Raw genomic sequence first — 23,472 nt, forward strand, 5'->3', positions numbered from 1 at the left:
AGTTTTAAGAGAAAACTATGGCGGAAAAGTAAAAAAAGCACATGCGTATTTAATAAATAGATATCTCATAATTTTACTCTTTTTGTTTTCCAGAAACCTCGAGAAAATACCAGAATGCTCTCACGCATGATTAAAAAGCTTATAAAACAGGGTTCGCAGCCACATTTTAGTTAAAAAAAAAGGCACCTATAAGCCCTTTTCAAACACATTTTAAGGAAAAAAATAAACACCTGTCTAATTACATTACACACAACTGCATAATCTTAAAAAAAAAAAAAAAAAAAAAAAAAAATTATATTTGTAATTTAAGATATGAGAAATTCAGAATTTATTATGCGAATGAGCATTACTTAACCATGGAAAACAATTACATTCTTTTTATTTTTTTATTTTTTTAATTTTAAATAACAGTTCAATTTACAGAACTAGTTTACAATGAGAGGGGAAAAAACTATGCAGAACTAAATTATATTATAAGTTTTATTAAATTATATTATAAATTATATTAATGATGAAATTTCAGTTCAAAATAGAGAAAATAAATAATAATAAGCCATACTTATTAAATTTGCTTGGGACCTAAAAATAAATACAATTTATTTTTCCCCTCATATTAATATTTAAATAATTTAACTTTAATCAATATTCTGAACATTTTCTAAATTTTCACTGCACAACAGTTTTACCTTAACAGATATTGCAAGGAAAGTAATTTAAGTAAAAATAAACAAAAAAGGGAACTTTTCTGAAATCAGAAGACGGGAAATTGCTTCATGCAGTCATCCTTTAACAATAAAAGCTTAACTAATCAGCATACTCGGAAATTGTCGAATATCTGGAAATTCCGGATAGTTGAGCGTAACTGGTAAAAGAGGAAAGGGGTATATTGTAGCCGTTCATCAGATTTTTCAGCTAAATAATGCTTTTGACATGATATGAGGGACGCAGCCCGACTCTCCTGGCATACTTTACGTGGCCCTATGGTCTTTTTGAGCGCTGTGCCACAGCAAGCTAGAAACAACACTTTCAACAAACAGACATAAAGAACATAACTAAAAAACAAAATTAAAATTAAAATCCCTACTGCAAGCTTATCACGATTAATCTTCTCCATCATTTTCCTGGCAAATTTTTTCAGTCTTTTAAAATCATTTAAAATATCATATATATATTAAAAATATTATTTTTCTTAAACTCGTTCCTGATATCAGTAAAATATTTACATGTTTCCACATAATGCTCCGCAGTTCCCGGTTCTTTACATACATCACAGAGGTACTTTAAACCTTTTAAAATAGAAAGGAAAACGGCCATTACCTGTAATGATTTGGTTAATGTCAATGTCTGAATAACATAAACCTTTTTTCAGTTTAACAAATTTTATATAACCTTTATTTTGATCAGATCTTTCCCACTCCTCCCTCCATTTATCATACATATAATTTTTCATAATAGTCACAGCTTTCCTTGTGGATCCCTGTACATTAATATCATGAGCATTAACATCGGTAATTGCCTCCTTGGCCAATGCGTCCGCCCTCTCATTTCCAAAATTTTTATGCTTTTGACATTTCGGTATGTGCATCATATAAAAAGTACCCCAATGGAACTGAAAAATAATCTGCTTACCAAGCACAGTAAAACTCTTTTATCTCTGCGAAATATCGCAAACATTATTACGCAATATGTGGACCTTAATTCTTCCGCACGTGATATTATGCAATCGGAATCAACAGCTGCTGGTATTCGGAGAATAAATAACTAAATAAAGGAAACCGCACCCTTTGTCCGGTTTTCACCGTCATGCGCCCATATGGCATATTTATTGTTGCGCAGGACATGTCGTGCTCCGCGCAATATCTCTGTCATACTATTATTGATTATATTAGATTGGTAAACGGAAAAGCTGGCAAAACGGAAAAGTTCCGGGATTTTATATTTTATTTTTAAATATAAGGACTTATAAGCACTTGTAAGGACCACTACGAACCCTGTAAAAGCTGGAGGAAACATCTCAATTTAGTTTTGTTTAGTTATTTGTTGTTGTCGAATGTAGCGAATTCGTGGTGAGATCGGATTAGCTTTCTCTGCATTTGAATTGTGTTCTTTTAACATTTTAGTAGTTTAAAATATAACCATTGTGAAATATTTCAGCATTCTGTTTTATTACTTGTGATAAGAATAGATTTTATTAACTTTTTATCGACCTGTGCATTCACTCTATTATGAACCTGTATGCCCAAAACAATATGTACACTTATTCATATAAATGTACACAGGGTGAATCTGAACAATTGGGCAAACTTTATGTGGTGATAGAAGGCAGCTATACGAGCAATGTTCATCATAGAATGTATGGTCAGAATGCAAGTGGTGAGAAGTTAAAAGGAATTTTTCCACAGTCAAATTTAAAGAATTAACACAAGAATGAAAGGAGATACTTCAAAAAACATTTTATGGGAAAACTCAGATAAGCTGCACCTGGTGCAATTTCTCCGCCATCTTGAATCGCCAAAAATCGCCATATCCTCAGGAGGAATCCTCTATATAAAGAAATCAGTGAAATATGCTTGACGTAGAAAACCAGCAGAATAATTAAGACACAATAACATGCCGAATAAATACTAATTCAGACACATTTGCGGTTTTGCAGCTGAGGATGGTGGTTCAGTAAAACCATCAAAACTAGTCCTGTGAAAATTTTGTAAATATAACGCTTATTTTTGTTGTTTGACTTCTGAATCTGCAGAATAACGTTTAATATTTTATACTAACTTATTAGCATTTCAAAGTCTGATTATCATTTTGTTGCACTTTTAATAACTATATTTGGATATAAATTTGATTATGAGGGGTTAAAAAACTATTTTTATGATATAGGGCATCTTTCAGCGGCTGAAGGGTAAAATTGTTGCACACTGGTAGTTCGTCTAGGAGTCAAGCCATGGCTAACAAACTTCTCTCTAATTAAGCAAATAGCCCGGGAGTGCTTTTGATATTCTAAATAATCCTAATCGTATTTATACATGAACATAATTAGAAAAAAAAGCATTTGGTTAAATTAAACGGTTAATCTTTGGATTATGGTAACTTGGCGATCTTTTGGCGAAAATTTGGAGACCAACCCTGCTACAGCAACCTGCTAGTTTTGTTTTGGATGCCATTTTGTTTTCACAAAGTAAAATTTTTTTTTTTACTCAACATTTTTTCGAACAATCTGCTAGCCGAATTACGCTTATACTAGAACTTTTATGGAACAAAAATGCTTAATCATGACAAAGATTAGGTGCGAAATTGGGAGAAAGTGCAGAACTGCAAACTGCTTGCCGCGTTTTTAAGAATTGCACATACACAGTATCATCCACGTACACGTCGACCTATTTTCACTTAAAAAAAAATCCTAGAATTGCACAAAATTGGCATTGCGCACACTCTTGACTTTATCCATGTACACTGCTAAAGTCCTAGCTAATAACCTTTATCGCTTTACCAAAATGTCGCCAAATACCTGTTACCATATTCCAAAGATTAGCCGATTAAACAAGTGATTTCCATAAATTAATATATATATATATATATTCTTATTAGAAATAAAATACAATTAATTTATTTAGAAATTAATTCCTGTTTGTCATGGCCAGACTCCCATATATTTAAATATTAAGTACATAATTTTAAAAAATTTCGGTTGATCTTTGAATTATGGTAACTTGGCGATTTTTTGGTGAAAATTGGGCGACCAACTCTGCTACAGCAACCCTCTGTTTCTTTTTTCGCCGCTATTTTGTCTTCACGAAGTAAAGACATGTTTCTTTTCTTTTTATTTACTCAACATGTTTTCCAACAATCTGCTAGCCGAATTACACTTATGCTAGAAATTTTATGGAACAAAACTGCTTAATCATGACAAATATTAACTGCAAAATTGGGAAAAAGTGCAGAATCGCAAACTCCTTGCCACGTTTTTCAAAATCGCACATACACAGTAACCATGTACACGTCGACTTATTTTTACTTAAAAAAACATCCCAGAATTGCACAAAAATGGCATTGCGCACACTCTTGACTTTATCCATTTAAACTGCTATTTTCTCATAAATTACAAAAATTTGCACGAAAATGCAGGAAAATTTTGTGAATCTTTAAACTTGGTAAAAAGCACATATATGAAATTACCTGATCGCGAAAAATTATATACCCTATCCAAGGATGAACATTTCCACGTATAATATAAATAAAATATCCAAAAACTTTTACCTCTAAATTATCTATTATAAACGTCACCAACGAATGCATAATAAAACATTAAAAATGGTTACATACTTAGTGTCAAATACTTAAATTATTTCCATGCACGTTTACTTCCACTCAAACGTATACCAAATTGCTACAAAGATATAATTCACAAAATAACTATAATTTAATTAAAATATAATTAAACCATGTACACGTCGACTTATTTTTACTTAAAAAAACATCCCAGAATTGCACAAAAATGGCATTGCGCACACTCTTCACTATATCCATGTACACTGCTTTTTTCTCATAAATTAGAAAAATTGAATGAAAATGCATGAAAACTTTGTGAATCTTTAAATTCGGTAAAAAGGAGGCTGATCTTTGGAATATGGTAACTGGTAGTTTGGCGACATTTTGGAGGCAATAAAGGTTACTACCTAGGACTTTGATAATAATGTGAGAAGCACTCAGTTCCGATTACACATTATTTTGTGTGAGGGAAATGAGAGATCATGAGACATTAATGGACGAATTACAGTTGTTTAATAGGAAAAGGGGGGAAATCTGGAAATTTCGTATTTAGCTATATTCTGTGTTGTGTGAAACGTGACATTATGGATGAACTACAGTTCTTTAATCGGAAAAGGGGGTTAATTTGGAAAAGCTCCATTGTGTGTTGTGTGAAATAGTGTTGATTAATTTTCGGATAGCATGGCGCTATGTAAAGTGAATTCTAAATTTTTAATGCGTTTATCTGATAATAATAATAATAAGTTGAGATTGTGTGAAAGGAAGGATATTAGAAGTTTAAATGGCCGTGCAAGAAATATGGTGAAAATGGACATTTTGTGAAAAGGAGTGTAAGGAAGGGTACGTGGTTTGCTGAAAGTAGTTTGAGTATAGGTGAAATTTTATTAATTTCTTATTACTTGGTGAATAGACTTCCAGTTGACTACTGGATTTAGAAATTAGCAGTAGTACTGCAGCGACGTAATGAAGATTCTGAAGAAGATTAGGTAAGTTAGTATTTTTAATCATTTGAGGATATTATTTTTATACATTGTTCTAAATTTAAGGAGTAAATAAATTAATATGGTATTATTTGAAAATTGTTATTAGCAATGATTTAGTTTAAAGTAATTAGGATTGTAATCTAATTTTTATTAATTTAATGTATGTGCTTATTTATAGTTTAAGTAGTGTTTTTTAATTTAATCATATTTTAATTTAATTATCGTGATTTTGTGAGTTATATGTTTGTAGTATTTTGGAATATGTTTGAGTAGTATACGTTGAGTATTTTCATGCATTTTCGTGAAATTTTTCTAATTTATGAGAAAAAAGCAGTGTACATGGATATAGTGAAGAGTGTGCGCAATGCCATTTTTGTGAATTCTGGGATGTTTTTTTAAGTAAAAATAAGTCGACATGTACATGGTTTAGTGATATTTTAAATAAATGATAGTTATTTTGTGAATTTTATGTTTGTAGAATTTGGTATACGTTTTAGTTGAAGTAAACGTGAATGGAAATAATTTAAATATTTGACACTAAGTATTTGTAATGTTTGCGGTATGAATTCGTTGGTGACGTTTATAATACAATAGATAATTTAGAGGTAAAAGTTTTTGGATATTTTATTTATTTTATACGTGGAAATGTTCATATTTGGAAAGGGTATATACTTTTTCGCAATAAGGTAATTTCATATATGTTCTTTTTACCGGGTTTAAAGATTCAGAAAACTGTCATGCATTTTCGTGAAATTTTTCTAATTTATGAGAAAAAAGCAGTGTACATGGATATAGTGAAGAGTGTGAGCAATGCCATTTTTGTGCAATTCTGGGATGTTTTTTTAAGTAAAAATAAGTCGACGTGTACATGGTTTAGTGATATTTTAATTAAATGATAGTTATTTTGTAAATTTTATGTTTGTAGGAATTTGGTATACGTTTTAGTTGAAGTAAACGTGCATGGAAATAATTTAAATATTTGACACTTAGTATTTGTAATGTTTGCGGTATGAATTCGTTGGTGACGTTTATAATATAATAGATAACTTAGAGGTAAAAGATTTTAGATATTTTATTTATTTTATACGTGGAAATGTTCATATTTGGAAAGGGTATATACTTTTTCACGATAAGGTAATTTCATATATGTTCTTTTTACTGGGTTTAAAGATTCAGAAAATTGTCATGCATTTTCGTGAAATTTTTCTAATTTATGAGATAAAAGCAGTGTACATGGATATAGTGAAGAGTGTGCACAATGCCATTTTTGTGCAATTCTGGGATGTTTTTTTAACCCTCCAGGCGGCAAGGCCGTATATATGCGTTCGAAAATAATGGCTCTCATAGCGGCAAGGCAGCATATATGCGTCCAAATATTTTGGTCATCATGGCGGCAAGGCAGCATATATACGTAAACTTAAATTTTGGCACGAAACGGCAAAGCAGCATATATACGGCCTGTCTCAGAGTGCCCTCCCCTCTCTGCCCTTAATGTAAACTGACAGGTGATAATTTTTCTCTGCAGGAGGTAATTGAGGAGAGGAAACTATCTATTCGCTAGGGGCAAATGGGTTTTATCGTTAGGTTTTGAATAACAGCTCGGAATAAATAGCTCGTTCAAAACGTACAGCTGTTCTGTGCTTATACAAGCTATAGTAAACTTAAATGTTTATGATCGTAAAGAGAATTTTCATTTTCCAGCCTAATTATTCTCCAAATTTTAGATGCAGTTTGGCAAAATGTAATTGGAATTAAAATTAAAATTGCAAGAAACTGCAACAATATTTTGAAATATGTGATTTCAATTATATTGCAATTGTAATTAGCTTCGCAATTACAATTAGAAAGTAAGTACTTTTTAAATGCAACAATAATGTATGTAATTGCATTTTAATTCTGAAGTCTTACAATTACAATGCAATGATAATCACAAACATTATAATTATATAATCTAATGACAATTACAAATTTTATTGCATCTAATCACAACTACGGTAATATTAGCTAATTACAACGTAATTTTAACTGCAATTGCAGTAGGTAATTATAACTACGTAATTAGGAAAGTAATTGTCTCTTATAATTAGAATTACTTAACATAGTGAAATTATGATCATAATTGTAATTCTAAGTGTAGTATGCAATTGTAATAAAATTATGCAATTACTAAGTAGTTATAGTTGAAAAGTAGCTGTTTTTTTTTAATTACAATTACAGTTTACGAAATTTCATTTAAATTACAGTAAACTCCAGTAAGTAATTATAATAATGTAATTAGGATAGCAATTGTTTCTGATAAAAGCAGTTACGTTGCCCAGGAAAATCAAGATCTTAATTGCAAATGTAATTGCAGAATGCAATTGAAAACACGCAGTAATTGGAATAACATTATGCAATTATCTTGTAATTATAATGTAACAATTTTTAATTACATATACAATTTACTCAAATGCATTTTAATTATAATTGCATTTTAATTGTGATATCTAATTGAATAAACAGTAGAACTGTAATTATATAATCTAATAAAAATTACAATGCAATTGTAATGACCTCTTAATTAAAATTGCGCAGCAGATGATTGTAACTATATAATCAGAAAAACAACTGCCCCTTATAATTTCAGTGACATAGGCTAAGGAAAGCGTGATAGTATTTGAAAATTACAGTCAATAATATTATATTCGAAATGTTTCTGCATTTTGGATAATGAGTTTTTAAATAATACAATGGGATAATCACCTATAAGAAAAATATTAATATTTTCTGTCATGTCTTCTGAATCATCTTACATATATTGTAGTTTGTGGTACCAGCGTAAATAGGAGTTTATTTAAAAGAAATATTTTATATAGACTGAAACGCACATAACGTTAGTAAGCAAATATGTATGTATATGATCTTCGATATACATGTGAACTTAAATTACACGATTAAGGGAAAGCAAGCAAAGAGTTTATGGCAGTGCAAAGGGATGTTTTCGCAAAGGATTTGTTACGGGACGCTTGTGTTGTTTACATTACACAAGAAATAAATCATAAAAATTACATTTATCCTTTTCTTTTCAGAAAGGAGATCATCAAGGACTAAACTAAGTCTCATAATTTTATCCAACCTATTACTTTAGCTGGTAAAAAAGGATTCTGATCAGCAATCAGTATGCTTAATTGCTGTGAGTATTAGACATTTTACTAAATCCATTTATTATGAATTACCGCCCAGATAGTAAAGCGGTTCATGACTGGTTGCCGTCCTGAAGAGCCTGGGTTCGAATCCCGGATAGGGCATGAATGTAATTTGTTCGTCCTCTTCATAGGTGACAACGGTGGCCCACATATTAGTTCCCTCCTTAATAACATGACCGTCCTTAGTAGTGATCAATGTCTATAAACGCCTACTACCTGCCATTGGAAAAAAAAAAAAAAATACGAATTGGTCTTTTAGTCAACATAACACACATTTTCCATAAATAGTTAAAATGCATTATTCAGTTACAAGTGAAAGTACTTGCATGAACTATTTTCCATCATTGTTTCACGTAAGAACAAATAAAAGTACAATTTTCTTATGCACCTGTGATTGTCATATTATTTGGATTATGGTAAAGACTGCAAAGATGCTTCTGTGGAGGACTTTCTAAGGGAAACTGGCTCATGTTCACATTACCTGTTAATAAAAGCAGGAAAAGACATTTATTTAATTGAATGCAACGAAACGTTTAAGAAGAATGATGTACTCATAGAGAACTTTCTAAAATAAAATGATTTGTATTCATGTTACACATAAGGAAATCCACGGAGCTATCTAAACATTTAGATTGTTTGCCAAAATGGGCATCCGATTTGAACTAGTAGTATTCAAAAGACGACTTATTACTCTGCTGAGCAAAAAATCTAATGGCTTTTGAAGTTATATTGTAATTCGAACAATCATTGTATTACAATTATTATTATTATTATTATTTCCCCAATGGCAGATTGGGAACAGTTACAGTGCAACACAGTCCATTAGTCTATACAAGGCCAGAAGTTGCAGTCACTTTATTATAGAGGCATCTAATATGTGGGTCACCATCGCCTCCTATGAAAGGACGAACAGTTAAAGCCATGCCTTCTCCGGGATTCGAACCCAGGCCCCTCGGTATCACAGTCAGGCTTCCCTAACCACTATACCACCTGGGCGGCACAATTACAATTATAACTGCATTAGTTGTAGTTTTAACTACAAAGTAACTACAATGAATTACCAGCTTTTCTCAGTCAATAACAGATAGCTTAAACTTTAAAGATAAATGGAAGGTCTTATAATTTGTCGAATGGCTGTATTCTAAGAAAATGTAGTCTCCAGGATGATCAAAGTTTAATTACAGTCTTACATTTCGCATACTCGCAGCACTTGCCCAAAGGCTGTTCCAAGATTATTTCTGTTCACCTCATCCATTAATTTTGGAGACAGAATCATGTCTAGAGACATTTTTTTCTGAGGACAGTATTTTATATAATAGAAAAAAAAAATAATGCGTCTCCCTCAAGGTGCAGGAAACAACGAGTACTGATAAATTTAATTGAAATTACAATTATAATTCTAGTTAATACAAATACAATGCTACTTTAACGGTTAGAATTACATTATAGTTCTAATGGCAAAAATATAAAATGAGTGTTATAAATTAGTATACTTTTACTTATCACAATATTAAACTTTTAATACCATTTTATTTTATTTAGCTTATCACAATATTGAGCTTTTTAATACCGTCGGTACTGAAAAAATGTTTTACTACTGTCATGAAATGTATATTCGATAATAGTTTCTCATTGATGTTTTTCTTATATATTTTTCTGCATAATTCATAAATGTTTGCAATGGAAATAATTCTGAGGCTTTTATAATACTTCTAAATTTTCATGAAATAAAGTTCCATTAAGGTTTACTTGAAGAAGAGTCTCAGTGGAAGCACTCGAAAAGAAGTTATGCTACATTTACATATTATGAAATGGTTGAATGTACAGTATTTACTTGTAACAGCGGTGCTCAATATATCACATTTTCTGAAAGAATGCATATGTTGCCTAAAATCGAATTTAAATCACTATAATCAGAATAATTGGCTAAAGTATTAAATTGTAATTTTTACAGCATCAATCGAATTAGTGGATTTTATTGAAGATAAAAATGTGTTGATATTGACAAGCTATATTAGTTTTTGTACTATAATGAATGCTAGCTAGTAGCTATATGAATATAATGAATGCTACCTAGCAGCTAGAGTAAAACTCAGGATATGGTAACATTAAATAAATAAATAAATAAAATTTAAAAAAAAAAAGAAGCAGAAAACGAAAGCAAAAAGGAACTGAATACATTCGGAAAGAGAAGGCTTACGATGGTGAAACATTAGAAACGTGTAGACAAAGTGTTAATACTACATGTGAGAAAATACTAAGGACAAATTGAAATACATCATAGCTACGTTTGGTGCTTTCTATATTATTTGTATCAATATTAATATAAGTACCGAAAAATACTTAAAAAATAGGTATTTTCGAAAATTTAAAGGAACAAAATTGCAGTCTGAAAATTTATAGCAGCGGAACTTTTGAAGTAATTTGATGCCTTCTGAAGGTCGCCATGAACATAACAATTTATAACTGTCAGCTTTTACAACTAGGAATCAGATAAACTCTATTGTTTGGTAAACCGGACTGTCTAGTAATGTTTTCGGTACTGTCTAGTTTCCGGGAATGGCGATGTATGCAAGCTTTTTCCTCTTTCTGCCCTAGGGGAAATCCTGAAAAATATATAACCCTTTCATATATGTACTCATACCCTGATATTCACAATAGCGTTTCTTTATTTAGATAGCTTTGAGCATGCAAATTCAGTAAAAATCAGAAAACAACTACCATACTTATAACAAAGCAGGTTATCTCAGTAAATGAAGGGAATTAAGTACCGGCGATGGCAAGATTTTCCCATGGTTTGAAGACTAAGTAATTTATTCCTTTCAGAAAATTTTCTCGGAAAGCAAATCATCACTTACGGATAGAAGAATGTTCTAAGAACTATGGGATAAATTTATAATGGGAATAAAAGAATGAAAGAAATCGGAAACTCTTTTCTAGTAATCATTTTACTCCTCGAAAGTTGGTTTCAGTATCACCTTTTTAAGGAAATGACACATGAAATGGATTTCAGAAACTGAATCTCGAAATCATCAATAACTATCCAATATTCTGCATTTGTAAATATTTATTTAATTTGCATTTCAACCAAATGTTGAAAACAAAGCGGAAAAAAATCTCCTTACAAAAGGAAAAAAAAAAAAAAAAAAAGATTCCCGTTCTTTTACAGTGATATTCCATTAAATTATATCAGAAAATCATATCACTGTTGGATGCAATAAATACTAATTTCAGACATGTTGCCTGTTTATGTTGTTAACTCTCTTTTGCAACTGAACACTGGTAGTTTTGCCCAAGTTTGAATTCCGGCGAATGCGTTCGTTGCTTGGTATTTTGGTGAATTTTAAGTTGAATATACCAAAAAAGTTTCCCTGAAAAAGTCATCTACAAACGCATCCTTTTCCTCAAGCAGGTGCCCATCGTATGCTGCCTGACGAATGTGCAAGAATTTTTCTTCTTTTACACAGCTTTCATAATTACATATTACCCACCAGCGGCCGAGCGGTAAAGACGCTGAACACTGGTAGTTTGTTCCGAGGTTCGAATCCCGCGAACGGGCTGGCTGCATGGTCGTTTTCCCCATGTGTGACGCGTATACGAGCCAGTTTCCCTTAGAAAGTCCTCCACGAAGGCATCCCTCCATTTAGGCAGATAACCCTCCTGTGCTTTGCCTTGAGTATTACCATACCAATAATACCCTAATCACATATTATATTATTGAACATTTTTAATTTGCAAAACTATAAGTTATGGAAAACTCAATGACATATTTATTTAGGTTAATAAAAAGATTAAAAATTAAATGCGTCATCAGCATCATTTTGTTAGTAATATCATTATATAATCTATTGTACTTTTTTTTTTTAGTGTACTGGGGAATTAAAGAAAATTTCACAAAAGTATCATCATGTTTTCGTAAACTGATATATAGTGTTAAATTATTATATTAAATTTCAGTTTATTATAGCAGAAATCGTAAATAGCTGCATTATGTATAGCTCTTGCTTCACTGAGCTTTCGGAAGTTAATCTGCGTCCATCCGCATAATCGAGAAGCAGGTCGATTTGTTTCTCAGTGCAATCGCTGTGGGATCTTAATTCTACTGACCGATGTTCTATAAATTTAAAATATTTTGCCCTGCCTAAATTTTGTAGCTCTCTACATTCTAAATCTTTTGCTGTTGTCAAGTGCCAAATTCTTAGAATTTCGCCATCCCTAAATTTTCTTGTTCGATGCCTCTTTAAATTCTAAGAATTTTTCAGCCATTAATCTGCCTCCTGGCCAGACGTGTTTTTCGATGCCAGATATGTCACTGAAAAAGGTTGAAAAATCGGAATTTTAAAAGCAAACTTCCTACTTTTCATCAAATAAATTTTATCGATTAGCAGTGCTATGGAAGAATTAAAACATTTATGTAATAAATACACAAATACTTCAGAAACATTTTTTTCTCTCTACTGAAGAAAGGCCTGTCTCTGACTACCTGCGAATTTGATTAAGTTTTATCCAAAATCTACGTCAAAGCATTTCTTTTTGGCCTGATATTAAATTTTACATTGGCATGTTTCTGTCGCTGCTTGATGTTGACAAGATTTATTCAAAACTTACTGTTCTTATATTTTATTTTAAAACAAACAATTTAAATGGAAATCCTCAGCTTGCTTTTATTTATTTAAATAATAACATTTGATAATGTGAATTGAGATCTCTAAGTAATTTGCGTATTTGAACCCCAAAAAAATGTTAAAAACCAATTTTGAAGCTTTTGTTTTGGTTTGCTTTATTTTTCCTTCAAAGCACACGAGAGCTATCTGCCTAAAGGGAGGAATGCCTCCATGGAGGACATTCTAAGAAAAACTTACTCGCGCCCACATTATGCACAGAGAAAACCACAAAAATTCCACTTTGATAGGTAAAAGTGTCTTAATTTTTTAGAGCGAGATTTTCCTAACAATGAATTTTAGCAATTTAATACAAGTGCTATATTTAATTAAGAATTAAAACAATGTTCTTTTGTCATTTATGTAAGGTAACTCTTTCTGTCAAAAATAATCATATGAAAATGCACCGAATTTCAGTACCATGTAATTTAGTTCGGAAACTGAAAGGTATCTGTGACATCTTGTCTATATGTAGAAAAATTTTAATAAGGTTATTATGACTGAAATTTGTTTCAAAATATTCAATATTTCATAACTTCTATCAACCAATAAATGCGATAAACTCCCTTTTTATAAATATGAAACAAGATAAACGAAATAAATTTGTGGTAAAATGAATTACAAACATTATGTTGAAATGACTGACACTGAGCATGTGTTTGTTATTTTAATAGTAATTTAATTATCAATTACATGTAGCTTTCAATAGGAATTAGGTATTTTAAGCCTCTTATAAATTTTTTCTTAGCGTTAAAGCTCGATAACATGAATCAAAAGCAGAAAATTAGTTAAACTACACTGTCTCACTAGTCATAAGATGATATTACTGAAATATGCATATAAAAACAAATTAACATTCTATAAACGTACATTAAAATACCGAAACACAATAAAAATCAATAATATTTATACTTAAAAAGGAACAAAGCGGGGCTCATGTGAATCACTAGAAGAGGCGCCAAATTGGCTATACGAATTCGAAAATTACTTTAATTATTAGGGGAAATAGGCTTTGTCAAACTTAAATCAATAAAACAAACCAAAAAATTGCAAGAAAACCTGGAAATTAATGCAATATGCATTTCAGTGTTATTTCTTATTTATCAAAAACGAATTTTTTAACGTTTTCATTTGAAAATTATAAATAATTGGCTACATTATTTCTCTGAATTTATAAAACTATGATTAAAAAATACTTTAAGAATTATGGTATAATTATGCTATAAGAGTTATGACATTTTGATTTAATACAATTACTTTTGCTTAATACAAGTGTAGCTATTTTTATATTTATATGGACGCGCATTGACCTTTCTGCCTCAGGTGAAAAAATATCTTGGCACGGCTCTGATAAGCAATTAAGATTAGAAAAGTGCTCAAAATTAGTAACAAGGCAATACAAAACTTCCTTTTCTGTTTTGGATTTCCAGAAAAAAATATCTTTTGTCGTCTAACCAAAGCATGGACACAAAACGTGTTCCTTCCTCCGTAAGGGCAAAAGCAGCCCATCTGCTTAATCGCCTCTAGGCGGTAATCAAAGGACAGTAGGAAACCATGACTTAAGTGAAAAGACTTGTTGATCGCCCTATAAGGAGGGGGGAAGAAAATCTAACAAAGGCCGTTTTCAAGACAATTTTGATTCACTCTAAATGAAAAAAAAGTTGTAAACATGGTTAATTTTTACTGCAGTTTTCGAGACGTATATAGATTTGAATGCGAGCTGCCCGGTGGGTTAAGTAAAAATAAGTCAACGTGTACATGGTTTATGCGTATGTGTTATTGTAAAAAACGCGCAAAGAGTTTCCGATTGTGCACTTTTTCACAATTTTGCAGTGAATATTTGTCATGATTAAGCAGTTTTGTTAGATAAAATTTCTAGTATAAGTGTAATTTGGCTAGTAGATTGTTGGAAAAAGTGTTCAGTAAATAAAAAGAAAAGAAACATGTCTTTACTTCGTGAAGACAAAATGGCGGCGACAAAAAAAAAAAATAGAGGGTTGCTGTAGCAGAGTTGGTCACCAAAAAATTGCCAAGTTACCATAATAAAAAGATCAACCAAAAAGGGCATATGAAATTACCTGATCGCGAAAAAGTGTATACCCTTTCCAAAGACGAACATTTGCACGTATAAAATAAATAAAATATCCAAAAACTTTTACCTCTAAATTATATATTATAAACATCATCAACGAATCTATAACAAAACATTAAAAATGGTTACAAATACTTAGTCTTAAATATTTAAATTATTTCTATGCACGTTTACCAAACTTGCAACTTAAAAAACTTAAAAAATGTTTACCAACAAAAACCATGTGGAAATGTTCATATTTGGAAAGGGTAAATACTTTTTCGCGATCAGGTAATTTCATATATGTTCTTTTTACCGGGTTTAAAGATTGAGAAAATTGTCATGTATTTTCGTGAAATTTTTCTAATTTATGAGAAAAAAGCAGTGTACATGGATATAGTGAAGAGTGTGGCGCAATGCCATTTTTGTGCAATTCTGGGATGTTTTTTTAAGTAAAAATAAGTCGGCGTGTACATGGTTTATGTGTATGTGTTATTTTGAAAAACACGTAAGGAGTATGGTATTGTGCACTTTTTCCCAATTTTGCAGTGAATATTTGTCATGATTAAGCAGTTTTGTTTGATAAAATTTCTAGCTAGTAGATTGTTGGAAGAAGTGTTCAGTAGATAAAAAGAAAAGAAATGTCTTTACTTCGTGAAGACAAAATGGCGGCGGGGAAAAAAAAATAGAGGGTTGCTGTAGGAGAGTTGGTTGCCAAATTTTCGCCAAAAAATCGCGAAGTTACCATAATGTAAAGATCAACCACTTTTCCCTCTAAATTATCTATTATAAACCTCACCTACCAATTTCTAACGCAAACATTAAAAATGGTTCCAAATACTTAAATTCTTTCCATGCACATTTGCTTCTACTCAAACGTATTCCAAAATACTACAAACATATAACTCTCAAAATCTCGATCATCAAATTAAAATATAATTAAATTAAAAAACACTACTTAAAATATAAATAAGCACATACATTAAATTAATAAAAATTAGCTTACAATCCTAATTACTTTAAACTAAATCATTGCTAATAACAATTTTCCCAATAATACCAAATTACTTTACTTCCACCTCACATTTAGAACAATGCATAAAAATAATATCCTCAAATAATTAAAAATACTAACTTACCTAATCTTCTTCAGAATCTTGCTTACATGGTGGATACACTTTTATTATGGATTCAATAAAATTATTGAACGATTTTTTCTGCGAATTTTTCCTCCACACTTCCTCCGCTAAATAAAAAGCAAAATTCTCTTTATCATAATGCCTCGGAATGACGCATTAAAAATCGAGAATTCACTTTAGACAGCGCCATACAATCCCAAAATTATTCAACCCTACTTCACACAACACACAATGAAGCTTAATACAAAATAATATACAGCCACAGATATTTTTCCAAATTCCCCCCTTTTCCAATTAAAGAACCGTAATTCGTCCATTAATATCACATGACATATCCCATGATCTCTCATTTCCCTCACACAAAATAATGCGTAATCGGAACTGAGTACTGCTCACATTATTACCAAAGTCCCAGGTAGTAACCTTTATCGCCTCCACAATGTCGCCAAACTACCAGTTACCATATTCTAAAGATCAGCTGAAATCCCTGATAACTTTGTAAAATGAGTCTAAACTAATTAATTACTTCCTTTTGCACACTGAGCCGCACAAACTGCCTGCGAGAGCCGAGCTGTGGCTCGCGAACCGCCCTTTGGCCACCCCTGCCGTATACTATACTAGGATTTTACAACACAAATAATAGCAACTCCGATATATTAATATAATTTTTTTAATATTTAGTGTTAATATATCCTTTACTAAATTTCACAGACGTCTCTGAAATTAGTGCATTTATGAAGGTTTAAATGATACATGAAATGATTCATTGTAACTGTTTTTATTACATACAGAAATAAAAGACTTTTAAGATTTAAAACAATTTGCCCTCATGTAAAATACATTGGAAGCACTTTTAAAATTTTTATAAGCCTGTCATCACAATCGAAAATGTATAAATTCAGATTCAACATACCTTCCATGATCTGTAAACATATAAAGTGCTCGTGGCGACGATATTGAGCCATTACCCAATACACATAAATATATTTCACTTGGCGGGCCAAAATTTTTACTTTGTGCAGAAGTCTTTTCTTTCATTCTCACTTCCCTTAAAGCAGCAGTGTTAGGTTTTACTTTAGGCATGTTCTTTGAACGAATATTATTCCCATAAAAACCGCGTGACAACACACATACCTGATAAATATTTGATATGCATATCAAACTTTTCACATATTTCAAAGATGGTAGATGCGAAGTTGTGAGTATCATATGGTCTAAGAGACAGAAATAATTATTCCTTCCCGTAGTTTATTTCCTTTGAAACATGCAATAAATTTCTCGCAAACAGTAAACAAACATTCACGGGGCAAAACGGAATATTATTCATCGGAAGAATCGGCAAGTCAGACAGACAAATTACAGTTTTGCACCCACAAAATCTTTTTGTATTTAGGTAGAAATATAAAATGAAAAGTGATATTGCAAAGGAGAAAAAAGGTTCCTAATTAATGACAACAGTTTTAAGTTTTCAAGATGAAGCAGACAATGACAAAGTCTTCCAGCATAAGTGGCGAGGAATAAAAAGCAGAATAGTATGTAAACAGAATAAGTGTGAACAATATCTTGACTCTAATATTTTTGTTTATATTTTCTTCAAGCAGATTACTGAAACGATTACATCTGCTTCAAGCATCTGCTTCAAGCAGATGTAATCGTTTTCTTTATAGGTTTTTTTTATTCATTATGTATTCATATTATTATTATCTATGTTTTGTAAAAGTTTATGTGTCAGAGAATGGCAACATACTATGATGTGTAACTTTCGTTTTCATCATTTGAGAGTATGAGTAAAGGAATTATTTAATTATTGTAGAGTCATAAATAACTAAAGAGATATAGATAGTTATTTCCGAGTAATAAATAGTTCTTGAGATAACAAATTTGGTGAGAATTTTTTGAACAAAGTGTGAAGATTAGAATTTTACAATAAAACAGTATGAAAATGAGAATAAGTGTGAGCAAGAGGGAATCAACCAGCGTTGGCGTACCTAGAACTCTTGGGCCCCTATGCAAAAAATTTTCCTGGGCCCCTCCCCCAATAAATTTACTGTTCGGACTTAGTGTTTTCATATAGAGATATTTGAAGTTGATGAAGTTCATATAATTTAACTAATTAACAGGCTTTATACAATTTGCTCTTGAATTTTTGACTCAGATATAAAGTTATTAGTGTAAACTGCATGACAGAAGCAAAACTGGTTAAAACACAACATCAATTATTCTTAAAATTGATATTTTATTTTTAAATGCTTATGTTTTGCTTGAAAAGATAAAATGTTTTCCTAGATTCATTAAATATTATGCGATATAAATTAATTCAGTATACTTTTTATACACTTCTAATTGCATGGTTTTCCTTGAAATTCCAGGTTAAACACACAAAACACATATGAAATTATTTGCATACAATCAGCAAAAATAAACTCCAAATGAGCTACTTCCTGCAATACAATAAAACATCGACACAGTGCTTTCAACCACATTGGCTAATCGCACCGACGGTGCGAATAACTAAGAGGCTATTCACACCAAGCTAGAGCTAAGAGGTTAGCTAAGAGGCTATTCACACCAAAGGAGGTTAGAATAGAACCTCCTTGATGCACACCTCCTTGATTCACACCACCTACGTTCGCGCTTGCGCACAATCATCCCAGGTATCAGCATTTTAAGCCAATTTCCGGCAGGACCGCCGAGGCAAAGAACGTCTATTCTTTGGCCGAAGCAGGTGGTAGCAAGAGCGAAGGTTGTTAACCCTAACTCAGCAACAGAAAGCGTTGTTAATAGTTCACCAGTAAGAGAATAATTTGCAAGTAATAATCATCAGTTATAAAGACGAGGTCAATCTATATGCATGATAATGTTCAGGAAAGGATTAGATAAAACAGGGATTTAATGATGGTTCTAATTGCAAGCGAGGACGTGTAATTAATTAAAAATACCTTTAATGTATTGACAAAAGGCTACAGAGCTTACCTAAATTCTTTTGTTTAATAGAGGAATTTTTATGCAAACTTAGACCCTAGTCCTGTCAGAATTTATTATTCAATAAGAAAACTTACTGAAAGTTATAATATTCTTATATATTCATCACGTTTTCAGTATCCACAGATGTTTATAGGTTCAAATGCCATATTTCAAAACCAAAGTTATTTATGAAATAAAATCTGATAAATCATTTGTGTGTGCAAATTTTTAAATCTAAATCTTTTACATCTCTTCTGTCTTTTAAATTACATCCCATTATTTATTTAAATTTAATTTATTAATGTGTTTGTACTAATATTTCAAAGTTCTTTGAAATACTTTGTGTTCTGAAAATGCCAAGTATTTCCAAAAAGATAAATAAATAAATAAATAAATAATAAAATAAAAAGGCATACAAAATTCTTAATAACCAGTATTATATGATTAATTGTTCACTCACTTAATAGTTGATTTAATCGCTTTTAACTTATTTCATATCTAAATTTTCTACACAGAAATCCTCTGTCTAATTTTTATTGCTTTTTTCAGACGAAAATTTTCAAAGAGGAATGGCTTAAAGTCTTCATTGTGCAAAGCACATCGTTGAAGCTAAATGTATTCTAAGAAACACACACACACACACACACACACACACACACAAAAAAAAAAAAGTAAACAACATCCCCCCCCAAATCAGTTTTGGAAAGCCAGAAACAAATTATGAGGGAGGGAATTTAGACCGAAATCAGAATGAGACAGGTTCAGTAACTTTACATTTAAGTAAAAATATGTAAATCATCATACAGGCGCGTAGCCAAGGCTTTGCAGCACTACCTATGATTCAAAAAGAAAAAAGTGCTAAATTATTTTCAGTACACAAGCCTTAAATTTTTAAAATATTAATTTCCAGCTTCCTAACAAATTCTGTGATTAACCAAAATTGAACTGAACGCTACGATTTAGAAGTAAAATCAGAAAGAGCCACCCTGCTCCACCAAACAAATGGCGAGAAAATACTTCAAAGGTTATATGACACTTGTAAAGCTTTTGTCCTTTTACATCTTTGAACATTTCTCCGTACCCGGTCTCACTTTCTCTCTAGTTATCAAGCCTAGCATCGCAATTCTCTTAAAGTGGAGATTCTAAAGAAGCAAAAAGCATTTAAGCAGCTAAAATCGCAATGTTTATGAAAATTAAGTACTTAAAAATGAGCTGGGGTATTTAATTTTAAGATCTGCTAATTATTATTCAAATATTGCACAAGAGAGGGAAGGGAACTCAGTAAAATAATTCTGAGTGAAAGCTTTTTGCATTAATTTCGAACTTCAGTTAAGTCAATAAATGTAGTAAAAATATTAAACTTTTCTTTCTTTTTCTTTTTTTTTTCTTTTTTTTTTTTTTTTGAATAATATAGAAAGAATGTCAACTTTGATGTTTTCAGCAAAATGAATTTCATTTTGTCAGTGTCCAGTAATTTAAATCTTTGTTATTTCAAAGGCTATAATGAAGCAGTTGTTAAATACGCAGATGTTTTTTTTTTCTTTTTTTTCCCCCTCCACTGACAAGTATCTTATTTTATTTTATTATATTTATTTATTTATTTTGCTTGCTTCTGTGTTTGGGACAATTTAGATAATTATGGAATAAAAGAAAGTATAAAACAGGAGAAATAAGTGCAGCTCATCAGTGGGCAGAATGTATAAAATCGCTCAACAGTGTGTAGGGTTTATATTTATTTTAACTAACATTTATTTTAAGTTTAAACTATCTTTCCTGTCAAGCCTTACTTTCCCCTGGAATTGCCAATGCCAGAGTATGTAAATTTTAGTAGAACGCGCAAGGATTCAAATTATCAGCGGAAGTATTCTGAGTTAAATAGAAAGAAAACGAGTTCGAAAGGGTGCTTTTCTTGCTTCACGAGTGTGGAGGTGGCTAGTTAGAAATTGAAGAACCACGCGTTTCGGCCTGTGTGCTTGCCTCGGCAAATTGTTAATCTTTCAACGTAATATTCAGAGTTTGCTGAATTATCAGCGGTATTTTAGAACGCGGTGAGGTTAGTTACGTTTAGAGAGCCTCGTAGTTAGTCACTTGTTATTATCTCTTTTCAGTTTCTTATTTTTATTTTACCGCCGGGTCGGCGTAGTTTGTCAGCGTCAAGAGCCCGCATTTGTAATTTCTAAAGTTGAATAAAAAGGGATTTAAACACTTCTCAAGACTTTGGTCTATTTCCAGTTCTCAGCAGTCACCACTTTGTTGCGTGCAGGTTCAAAGCGTGCAACTTTACAAGTGCTAATTCGATTCAAGTTAGAATCTCATTGAACGAACTGACTACATAAATATTTGCATGGTATTCTTATGTGTAATGTAAATACAAATAAGTTTCCTTTACAAAATTCTCCATAAATGCATACTTTCCTATAGACAGATAACCTTCCTGTGATTTGTTCCACTCAATTAAACAAATAATAACAAGCATATATATATATATATATAAATATATATAGGGTGTCCGAAAAGTCTTTCCCTGATTACATAAATTGACATCTCAGGCTAGAAGTAAGATACAAATATGAAACTGGTGTCTAATTGTTTACAAACTATCAAAATTTTTTTTCACACATCAGTAAACTTCAACATGAGCACCCTTGGTAGCACGTAGCACATCTAGGCGATATTCAATTTCCGTCCACACATTAGCCAACATCACTAGAGGGATCGATTCAACGACTGTGGTTATCCGTTGCCGCAGGGTTTCAAGATCTGGTACACCTGTTCGGTAGACCTCGTCCTTGACATAACCCTATAAAAAGAAGTCTAATGGAGTTATGTCAGGAGAGCGTGGAGGCGAAACCGTTGGCCCATCACGACCAATCCATCGCCCAGGAAAGGTCATATAGAGATAGGCACGGAAGTCCAAACCCCAATGAGGCGGTGCAGCGTCTTGCTGAAACAAGACATCGGAGTGATACTGAAGCAGCTGAGGAACAGCATACAGTTGCAACATATTCAGATACACTGCAGATGTGATGGTAGCCTCAGCGAAGAAGAATGGCCCGATAGTTCCATAGTGCAATAGCGCGCATCAAACATTCACCTTTGGACTGCCTCTGGTGCACTCCATGACCTCGCCAGGGGGTTGTGAACTTCAAATGCGCACATTATGGCGATTCACTACTCCACTGACAGAAAAGGTCGCTTCGTCGGAAAAGGCAATTCGCCTGAGATAACCATCATCGTCCTCAATACGTGATAGCATTTCGACCGCAAAGTCATATCGACGTGTACTGACATTGGGCAACAAGGCCTGAACGATTTGCACTTTGTATGCACGAAACAATAAACGTTTGTGTAAAATGTCATGGAGAGAGCTTTTCGGTATCTGTAATTCACGTGAGGCCTTGCGCACTGATTTCTTCGGACTTCGCAGAAAAGACTGCCTCACAGCTTCCACCCTGTCTGCTGAGGTTTTTGGTCGACCAGACCTCGGAAGGTCAGCAACCGATCCTGTGTTCTTGAACTTCTCATACCAGGCTTTAATGCTCTTGATATCAGGTGGATTCCTTCCAAATGTTGTCTGTAAGTGTGTCTGAACTGTGGTTAATAATGATCGTGTCTCATGGTACCACAGGACACACTGTGCCTTCTCCTGATTGGTTAACATGGCTTCTTGGGCACTGCACCTCATCCACTACCTACGTACTGCGAACCTAAAACAGAAAAAAAACTTTGATAGTTTGTAAACAATTCGACACAAGTTTCATATTTGTATCTTACTTCTAGCCTGAGTTATCAATTTATGTAATCAGGGAAAGACTTTTCGGACACCCTGGAGAAACAATAACAAACTTATATATATATATATATGACAAATAATAACAAGCATATTTAACGTTTCCACCCGAATATACATATTCGGGTGGAAACGTTCAGTATTCAAAATTTGATGGCTCTAGGTACCGTTGTTTTATCACAATGAGAGAAACATACATACACTTATGCAGATTCTTGATTACTTAATTTCTTTAAATATAATACGTGGCTGTAATATTTGGTGGCAACAATTTGAAAAGTAAAACAACTGTTTTGTTGAATCGACACAAAATGCCAAAAGGAAATTAATAGTTCTTTTGGGCAATAATAGTCCTTCTGGGCAAATTGCCCCTTTGGAATAAAAACTTGAAATAAGTGAAAATGCAATAA

General features: G+C 32.1%; 1 protein-coding gene across 4 annotated transcripts in view; it reads right to left on the reverse strand.

Annotated features, from left to right (window-relative positions):
• LOC118182411 (zinc phosphodiesterase ELAC protein 2-like) overlaps window positions 1–17,661 on the reverse strand; it is a 100,466-nt gene extending 82,805 nt beyond the window's left edge. The window contains exon 1 of one of the 4 annotated variants that reach the window (XR_015041143.1): window positions 17,222–17,661. Coding sequence is in view for 2 of the 4 variants with exons in the window: in XM_085816741.1 (XP_085672867.1) it covers window positions 17,222–17,517 (296 nt within the window). In the remaining 2 variants the exon portion in view is untranslated. The remainder of the gene's footprint in view (window positions 1–17,221) is intronic. The other 3 variants (XM_085816741.1, XM_085816738.1, XM_085816749.1) reach the window with 3 other exon arrangements.
• Window positions 17,662–23,472: the final 5,811 nt, after the last annotated feature.

The sequence above is a fragment of the Stegodyphus dumicola genome, chromosome 1 (assembly GCF_044657685.1).
Source record: "Stegodyphus dumicola isolate Sdum_Otavi_A_Nest chromosome 1, ASM4465768v1".
In the NCBI taxonomy this organism is placed as follows: Eukaryota; Metazoa; Arthropoda; class Arachnida; order Araneae; family Eresidae; genus Stegodyphus; species Stegodyphus dumicola.